The sequence below is a fragment of the Trypanosoma theileri genome, assembly GCF_002087225.1.
Source record: "Trypanosoma theileri isolate Edinburgh chromosome Unknown TM35_Tth_13_V1, whole genome shotgun sequence".
Classification (NCBI taxonomy): Eukaryota; Euglenozoa; class Kinetoplastea; order Trypanosomatida; family Trypanosomatidae; genus Trypanosoma; species Trypanosoma theileri.
The window spans coordinates 140,197-149,949 of NW_021639855.1; the positions used below are offsets into that span (position 1 = coordinate 140,197).

A 9,753-nucleotide genomic window follows, 5' to 3' on the forward strand; every position below is an offset into this window, starting at 1 on the left:
TATAATGAAAAACAAAAGACAATCTACAATTGGATGAGTAACAGAGAGAGAGAAAAAACGACTGGAATAGAAAAAACAAAATCATCTTGTGATAAAGAAATATCATAATATATACAAATATATATAATATAATCAATGAGAAAAAGGAAAACAAAAAAAGAAAACAAGTACACAAAGAGAGAAACTTCACAGATGATGAATATGAGTAATGGACGGAGTAACCACGCCAGAATGGAAAAAAAGAAATAAAAAAAAAAACTTCTGCTTTTTTTTCCCCCTTGGTGATTCATTTACACAGACTTTTTCGTTTGCAGAAGCTTTATTATTTTTTTTTTGTTTTTATTTTTATTTTTTTACATTTTGGGATTGTTTTTTTTTTTTTTTTTTCCCATCCCACAATCGATTCACGTACTTTCTCTACATTTTCCCCCATGTCTCTAAAGCTTCTCTGAGGAAATCCGGTTCCACACATTCATTTTCTTTTCTTTTTCTTTCTTTTCTTCTGTGACCTTGTTCTCATTTATGTCAGTTTGCTTTATTATTTAGTTCACATTGTATTTGTTTGTTTTTTTTTTTTTTGCTTATTCTTTTTATTATTACTTTTTGTTAGTGTCATTCTTTTTTTTTTGCCTATTCTTTGCTTTTCATGCCTCTTTTCATTTTTTTTTTCTTCTTATCTTGATCTCTATCAACAGAAAGAAAAGGAATTCAAGGCATACTTTTCTTTCTTTTTTTCTTTTCTGCCTCAAAAACTCAGATGAATATTTATATTTATCAAACAATTGTGTAAAGAGAACAAAATGTATCGGAATCCCCTCCGTATTTTGTGAACATCACATTGCTGAGCCCACTTATACTCACACATACACATATACACACAGATATAGATGCCATCATTTCATTATATATCTCATCTTAACATCTCATCCTTCTATTTTCTATTTTCTCTTCTCTCTTCTTCTCTTTTATTATCATGGACTGCGCAATGATATTTATCTCAACTCACACATTCTGTTGGCGTTCGTACTCCTCACGTGGGACCATCACCATATCAAGACTTCTATCGCCAGTCGTGCTGGGAATCACCACAGCGCCCTGCCGCAGCACAGACGCATTTGACTGTGAACCCGAAAGTGCCACTAAACGAGACTCGGGTGCGGCCGGTGTTGAAAATGGATTTCGTGCACCAAACGGCACTGTGCCGGTGGAGCCTGGTGGATACATTGGGCCCGGATCCCCAACACGATAATTCACATTTTGTCCACCGCCATAGAAAGTTCGAATGGGATTATAATTTGGACTCGTCACTACACCACCAGCAAAGGGACTGAGATGGGGAGGAATACGTACAAGTTCATCATCATATTTCGCTGGGTCCACATACCGTGCAAGTGATCTCCATACACAATAGATAATAAAACCAATAATACAGAATAAGAGTAAACAACCACCCATGACAGAAACACCTATACACCGACTAGTGCATATACTTCTAAATCCTTTATTTTCTACTGTAGCACAGGTGACATTTATCATTTCTGTATTAACAGCATCCACATATTTGCGGTAAAAGGTTTGTGTCAAAGGGAGAGAACTGGCTTGAACAAAGTAAGAGTTTACGGCGAAGGGAATAATCTGCGCCACACCTTGTTGTTTAACAGAGACCACAACACGAAGTCCATCTTCCCCTTTAGGTTGAGGTAAACCTTCTACAGAGACACTGTTGGGTTTGTATGGTAGTAACTCTGTTAAATCCTTTGCAATGGCTGTATTTAACGTACTCACATCACCAAGACGAATCACATCTGGCCATTCTTCTCCTGAGAGTAGTAAATTATGTGTAGAGGTGAGTGAAGTATCAGATTCACTTTCGTCTCTTGCTTCTCGTGAGTTCACAATAGTAGATTCCATAACAGCAGGGGTAACAGTTGTGTCTCCACCATAGGTTACATAAATATTATCAAATAATTCAGAGAAATTTGCATTTGCTATGGCAGAAGTAATATTATTGACAAGAAAATCTTCCTGGTGTACCACATAATAAATTACCTGCATATTGAATGGATATACATCCCCGCTGACATCAGCCAAAACAATACGAGATATATTTAATTCCAGGGCTTCAGCAAAAGACGATCTTAAAGCTGCGATAACTTGTGGTTTTGCAGTTTGTAAAACCAAATTCCATGATCCACTAAATAGTGTACGAACCTGCGTACGATACTCTTGTTCTTCCGATTCCACTGGAGTTCTGTAAACCCCTACAAGTGCGGCATCACTCAGTTCAGTGACATTGAAGTAGTAAGTTAGTAAAGAATCATACAAACTGGGAGATGTGAGTAATTTTGTAATGTTTTGAACACCAGAGGATGTTACCAATAAGTTAAACACCACTCCATTTGTACGATTGATAGGGTCCTCTATACTACACCGCAGATTGCCCCCAGTATTAGTGGGATCCACCACAGATTGAACAGCAGACAAGATGGCTTCACTCAGTTCCGCATCTGGTAATTCATCCGGATTGCCCCATCCAGTCCCACTGAAGTGAAGTGAAATATCTTCACTTCTACGAGTCGCTGTCACAAAAGATTCATCTACAGCCATCATTCTTGTTAATTGTATAAATGTCTGGGCAGCCTCTAACTCTGCCTCTGAGATTTTTCTCATCTTTTGTTTTAATACGCTAAACGATGTTGGACCTGACCTTGGCACATTTCCTAATCCTGATTCTGATTCTGATTGTGATTCTGATGCGGAATTTGATGGAGAACTTGATCCTGAAAGAATGGATGGCATTGACTCTGAGGCCATGTGCTCTGAAGCTCCATCCGCCGCCGATTGTGCCGCTGACGCCGCGGGATCCCCTCCCTCCTCCATCTCCGCATAATACTCCTGTGTGTATGCCCAGTCCGCCGCCAGCAGTAAACGATCCACCAGTGCGCCGCCGTCGGCCCACGCCTCCAACTCCACCGTCGCCGGCCCGCCGTTCGCGTCGGGTGGAACCGCCTGCCACGCCGCGGCCCGTTGGGGCCCGAGCGCCACCGCCACGTCCCGCTCGACGGCGGCGGCGAAGGAGGCATTCCGCACGGCGGCGGGGGACCACACACCGGCGAGGGTGACGATCACCGCACTGCGGGAAAGGACATCACCGGCACCAGTCGTAGTATCCGCAGCCGGTGAAGATAATGATGATGTGGTTATGGGAATAGCGCTGGTGGGGGATGAGACAGCGAAGACCAAGAGAAATGGTACGAGGAAAAAAGAAACAAGAAGAAAACGTGAGGGATACTTCATTTGGTAACAGAGAGATATATAACCCAGGGAAGGTATTTTATATACTACTCTCTCTGTCTGTCTCTCTCTCTTCAGGTTTGCTAATGTATTGTGATGTGTAGGAGAAACAAATCTTATCGGTAATAGATCCTGTGATTCTACCGGTACAACCCACTTTTCTTCTTCTTCTTCTTCTTCTTCTTCTTCTTGTCGAAGAGGGGAAAAGAGAGGGAAACTGTGTATTTATTTGTTTTTTTTTTTTTTTTTTTTTTTTTTTTTTTTTTTTTTTGTTTTTTTTTTTTTTTTTGTTGTTGTTGTTGTTTTTCTTTCTGTATTTTCTTTTTCACTTTATTTTTGGTTTGGGTACACTATGAAGGAAACTCTATACTTTTATCCACGAGTTGGTAGGATGATCCGTTAACTGTTTAAAAACGGGATCCTTCTTTTTTTTTTTCTTTTATTGCTTCTCAATTTCTTATTTTTTTTTTTCTTTTTTCTTTGTTCCTTTTCGCTTATAATCTCCCCTTAATACTATTTGCTCAAGAAGAAAAAGAAGAAAAACGAACAGAGAAAAGTCCAAAAAGATATATCAAACAAGAAAAAGGCCTGCAAATACAGAAAATCAAAAGGAATAAATAATTAAAATAAATAAAAAATATACAAAATATAACCCATATTAACTCATGGTTACGTAAATGTTTATTTCTTCCCCAAGAGAGTACGCTTAAATTATATATATTGGCATAATAAAGCGGCGCTTATATGGGGGTTTCTCTGCAGAAAAACCATACTACTAATATTACTAAAATCAATCATTATTGTTATTATTATCTCCAAGTAACCTAAACTAATAATAGTAGTAGTAAATGTACGAAAGAAAGAAAAAAAAAGAAAAAAAAAAGCAGCAAAGGTGGATGTATCAAAACACTCAAACACATATATATAGAGAGAGGGAGATGGAGGATGCACAGCATGAGAGTAGAATCTATTTTTTTTTTTTCTCTTTTCTTTTCGTCAATGTATTGACGTATTTAACTCTCATATGTACGTATATATATATATATATTCTTTTTTAATTCCTTCAATTTCAGATAAAAGGGGTTTTTTTTTTCATCTTCTTTTCGTTCTTTCCTTGTTATTCGTAATAAATGTAGTAATAATAGTAATAAACTAACGCTAGAGGCTTTTACTGTACTTGGCTTTTAAAGCTGCATCTACGGGTGCCCTATCATGGCCTTTCCGTAGTAGTTGTGAAAGACGTCGCTTGGGTGGTAAAGGCCGCACATTTTCACTCTCATCCTCATCATTATCATTATCATCTCTCTTATATCCTTTACCTTGTTTCTCTTGAGCTTTGCGTAAAAATGTATCCCACTTCCGATACTTTTTAAATTGCAGCCGACGTGCATATTCCTTTTCTACAGCTTCATACCGTGTTTGTTGTTGTAATTCTGCCCGCTGCAGTTTATCTTGTAAAGGCCCGGGCAACAGTTGGCGTTCAACCGTCCATTTCTCTTGAGCCTCACGTGATGGGAGAATCCTAAACCGTCCATCACTTAATTCTTGATAGCGTCCCATGTTAGGATCCCCGAAACGTCCAGTAGAGATATCAAACTCCTCTTCACCAGAGAAAATGGCCCATGGGGGTAATTCACTACTTACTTCTTCTTCTTCTTTCTTATCGTTTTGCTGTTCTTTTTCTTCTTCTCCTCCATCTCCAACTTCTCCTTCTTCACTTGTTTCCATTGAAGCCGTAGGCAAAGCCACTTGTCCCTTCTTATTATCGTTATCCTCTGAAATACCAAGTACATGTGATGATGTTGGTAGTGTTGGGTCTGGTGGTGTGAAGGACTTTGCCGAAGACGCCAACGCGGCGGCATCCAACAAATTCTTTTCACGCCGTAATGTTTCCTCCGCGCGGCGTTCTTTACGTTGGGTCTCACGGTGGAACTTCTTCACCTGCATGTTAATCTCCTTATGGTCCACCACCTGCAGATTGTTTGTTCGCTGGGCAATAATGCGAAAAGCCTCATAGTTATCCAGTGTCCGGCGTACACCTTCATTCTCCTGCTGTCGACGCAAAGCGGGTGTTGGACGTACCGGTCGTTCTTTTAATTGTTGTTGTTTTTGTTTTTCATCTTTATTATCTTCTTGTAGTTGTAGGAACGTTGTAGAGTGCCACTGTACAGCTTCTAATAGTGAGAGTGGATGTTTGCGTTTCCATGTGAGATGGAACTCCGCAGCGTAACGCCGCAGCAGAGAACCCGGCAATTCGTCAAGATCACCCGTCTCTGCCTTACGGCGTACTAACAATAATTCATCTACAGAAAGAGGAATACGATCAAGTCGTTCTTCTCTGTATTTCCCTTCTTCTTTACTTTCTGCAGTAAAGGCATCTGGTGGGAGTTTCATTGGTTTGCGCAGAATACCCCATGGAGTGTACAGGACTTGAGGTGCAACAGAATCCTTCTCTGCAGCTGTTAATGTGCGATCAACTGCTGTAGCTGCAGATTCAACTGTAGAAGAATACATTCCAGTCATACTGTGATTTCTGTTAGCATCATCACTAATACTACTACCATTAGCATTATTATTATTATTATTATTATTATTATTATTATTATTATTACCATGGCGAATAGCATTAAGGTCATTCTCTAGAATCTGTGCAACAGAGCGGAAGTAATGCTTTCGACGTGCCAGCATATCACGTATGCTTTTCTCACTCACAGTGTCAAGCACCCGTTGTATTAATTCAGTTTTATTACCATGCCGCAATTGTCGTTGGGCTGCAAGATAAATACGAAGTTCTTCTTCATGTAAACGTTCAAGTTGTGCTTTTAGCGATATGGCAGAATCCCCACGTGCACGTTGGCCATCACGTTCTCGTCGTTCTTCCATCATCTGTGTAATACTCCATGCATCTGTGGGATTACGAATGTGCATAGTAGCTATAGGCTTCACACCCTTTTCTCCTTCTATTTCTTCTGTTGATCCCGCTGTTGTTGTTGATGATGATGATGATAACGCATCACTGGAAGAAGACGACGAAGAAGAAGAAGAATCAGTATGAGCATCACCACTCTGCATATCTATACTACTCCCATCACTAGTAGTACTATTGCTGTTAGGATTATCATTACTATTGCTACTACTGATCTTCCGTTCTGTCTGCGATGATAATGATGATGGTGGTGGCAGTACTCCCTTCATATATTCCTCAAATCTCTGTACACACAAACGATCCTGTTCGCGTTGTCGACTCAACTCCGCCTCTGCAATCTCATCTGGAAATGTCTCCAGTGCCTCTTCCATCTTCTGCTTTAATTCCTGCCGCAGTCGCCGGCGTGTGGGGGACGTCGCATCGTGTAGGGCCACGTACGTCTCTGGCAGCGGCCGCACATGATGTTCCAACATGCGGGAAAAGAGTTTATACGCCTGCCACTCCAAACCCGCGCGGGCCATTGTTGCGATGAGAGAAGTGTACATGAGTGCGTCCGGCTCAATTCCCCGCCGGACCATCACGTTGAGTTGAACGAGTGCGTCGTGGGCGTCTTTTCGGGCCTCGCCGCCGGCCCCATCGCGTGGGACCTCGAGGAACGGCTGCTCATGCACACAGCGGCGGGCCAAGTGGAGAACAGTGGGGATCATGGAATTAACACCAATCATCATCCTCCTCATCGGCATCACATCAACTCTCCGCTTTCGGTAATGCGAATAGTTGTTACTATTCGTGTTGGGCACTACACGTAGAAGAATATCATCTTCTTTTCTTCTTTTTCTTCTTCCTTCTTCTTCTTCTTTTCTTGTTACTGTTGTTGTGATGAAGGCCCTATTGTTAACTTGTGCAATCACTACTACAGCAGCAGCAGCAGCCTTAGGCGTAGTACTACCACTACAGCTAAGAACGAGACGGCGCATCACTGGCCCAAAGAACTATGAAATAATGGAAGAATAAATAAAAGAAAGAAAAAGAAAAAGAGAATGGATCACTCAAGAAGAGAAATTTCTAAAAATAAAAAAAAAACAAAAATAAATTATGAGAATGAAGTACATACACCCCACCCCACTGCCCATACCGGTATGTTGTATTTAATAGAAAAAGAGAGCAGCAGAAATCACAGCGCTGCAACTCGCACCAACTGCAACTACGCAAAGATTCTAGTGGCAGACATCAAGCAACTGCCACCACATCGAATCATAACAAGAAGAAGAAGAAGAAGAAGAACATCAAAAATAAACAAATAAATAAATAAATAAAAAAGAAAAATGGGGGAAAAATGACCCAAGAATAATAATAGTAATAATAGTAATAATAATAATAACGAGATCTATAAATAATGGCGTACAATCAAGTATTGCCAATGTGACTTCATCATATGAAGAGAGAAAAAGAGAATGTGTGTAAAAGAGATATACAGATACAAACAGGTATCTTACTCATGTACGTACACCATATATATATATATATATATATATAAGGTACGGCATTATCCCTCTCTCTCTCTCTCTCTCTCTCTCTCTCTCTACAAGAGACCTTTGAGAGGATCATCCAAATATGTCTGTCGCTGTTGTTTACTGAGTCGCTCCCATCGATCACAGAGAAATGCCATACGCTCACGCAGTCCCATTTGCCGCACAGAAGGATGAGCTCTCAGAACTTCATATGCAAATGAGGCTACGGGAACTTCACCTGTTAAATCTCGGCTTTGCATACGTTGTGCCAACTTAAGCACCTCTTCTTCACTTCGTCTACTCTTATATGCAAAGAAAGACTCCGGAGTGGCAAAGGTGGTGGCAGTACTCTTACTATTGTTTTGGTGAGGTTCATTGGCATAAAGAGGAGGTGAACTGGTGAAATGAAGCATATCTGAGTCTTCTTCTCCTTCTTCATGTTCTTCTTCTTTCTTTCTTGCTGCGGCATTTCTCTTTGTTTTTCTCGATTTACCAGTTGTTGTTGTTGTTGTTGCTGCTGCTGCTGCTCTAGCCACCGATGTCAGTGCAGATCTTCCTTTTTTGGTTCTACCACCATTTCGCAGAAGGCCTCCGCCGTAGAGAATGAGTGAGGCACGAATCATTTTCAAATAATAATAATAATAATAATAATAATAATAATAACTATCCTTTTTCTTTTTATTATTTCGGCCTACTGTGTGGAAGTGTAGATGTATGTATTGTATGTATAGGAATATATATATACGATTTGTATTCTTTCTTTGCCTTATTTTCCTTCTCTCTCTATTCCTCTCTCTCTCTTTTTTTTTGTTTTCTTTCCTCCTTTGGAGGTTGATATAACTGAGATTGTTTATCGGATTCTATACCACTCTTTCTCTTTTTTTTTTTTCTTTCTCTATTTATTTTTTTCTCTTTTCTTCTTTCCTTCTTGTTAACTGTGGTGGTTATCCGCAATCCTCTCTCTCTTCTTACTCTCTTTATCTCTCTCTCTCTCTCTCTCTCTCTATATATATATATATATGATTCTTCTGAAATGATACGATCTTTCACAATCTTGTGTGTTCCTCTTCTTCTTTCGCTTTTCTACTCTTCTATTTCTCACAATTTCTTCTTATTTCTCTCTATCGTTCTTCTTTCTTTCTTTCTTTCTTTCTTTTGTATATTTTCTTATTTCTCTCCCTTCTCTCACAGTTGTGGCTATGCACCACACACACACACACACACACAACGAAGAAGAGCGGTGCGTGTGTGTGGGATGGCTTTTTTTTTTCTATTGCTATCCTTTAACCCCCACGCCTTCTTTCTTGATCCCCCAATAGCAATAATAGTAATAGTAATAATGAAAAAAAAGAAAGAAAGAAAGAGAGAATAGAAGTGGAATAAGATTAACAGAGAAGAAGAAAAAATAAAAACAAAATAACAGAAATAGAAATAGAGAGAAAGAAAATATACATATATCCGTATTCAACAGTTATATGTATGTATATACGTACAAATTCACTTATAATTTTATAATAAATGTTTGTTTGTTTGTTTGTTTGTGTCTTCGTCAATGTGTGTTTGTGTTTGTGTTAAGAATCCTGCTCCACGCATCGCATTCCCCCACATATACATATACACACATATAAAGAGAGAGAGAAAGAACAAGGAAAGAAAAAAAGAAAAAAAGAAAAAGAAAAAAAGAGGAAAAATGGCTCTCATTTACATCCAGAGAAATAGAAATAAAAAGAGTCACTAGGCATAGATGTAGAGCCACATACTTACATATGGAGTATTCCTTTTTTTCTTTTCTTTTCTTTTTATTTTTTCTTTCACTTCTATTTTCTTATTTCACTTTCTTAATAAATCGAATCTCTTTCCCCCTCTCTCTCTTTTCTCTCTCTTTTCTCTGTGAGTTTTCTTTTCTCTTCTTTTGTTCCTTTTTAACGCCGCCGTCGTCACTTAAACTAATTTTTTTTTTTCGTTCTTTCTTCTTTAATGTTTTCTTTCAAATTTAAAATAGAGTCATTTTTTTTTTTTTTT

At 39.1% G+C, this 9,753-nt stretch overlaps 3 protein-coding genes across 3 annotated transcripts; all 3 read right to left on the reverse strand.

Moving 5' to 3' along the window:
- Nucleotides 1–1,002: 1,002 nt before the first annotated feature.
- On the reverse strand, nucleotides 1,003–3,297 carry TM35_000131570 (uncharacterized protein; the record flags this gene model as incomplete). The annotated part of the gene is made up of 1 exon (XM_029025373.1): nucleotides 1,003–3,297. One exon carries the CDS (start codon nucleotides 3,295–3,297, stop codon nucleotides 1,003–1,005), a length of 2,295 nt encoding a protein of 764 aa, XP_028883219.1.
- Nucleotides 3,298–4,452: 1,155 nt separating this feature from the next.
- TM35_000131580 (uncharacterized protein) lies at nucleotides 4,453–7,197 on the reverse strand (the record flags this gene model as incomplete). Its single annotated transcript, XM_029025374.1, has 1 exon — nucleotides 4,453–7,197. One exon carries the CDS (start codon nucleotides 7,195–7,197, stop codon nucleotides 4,453–4,455), a length of 2,745 nt encoding a protein of 914 aa, XP_028883220.1.
- Nucleotides 7,198–7,802: 605 nt separating this feature from the next.
- TM35_000131590 (uncharacterized protein) lies at nucleotides 7,803–8,354 on the reverse strand (the record flags this gene model as incomplete). Its single annotated transcript, XM_029025375.1, has 1 exon — nucleotides 7,803–8,354. The coding sequence occupies one exon, from the start codon at nucleotides 8,352–8,354 to the stop codon at nucleotides 7,803–7,805; it is 552 nt and encodes a 183-aa protein (XP_028883221.1).
- Nucleotides 8,355–9,753: the final 1,399 nt, after the last annotated feature.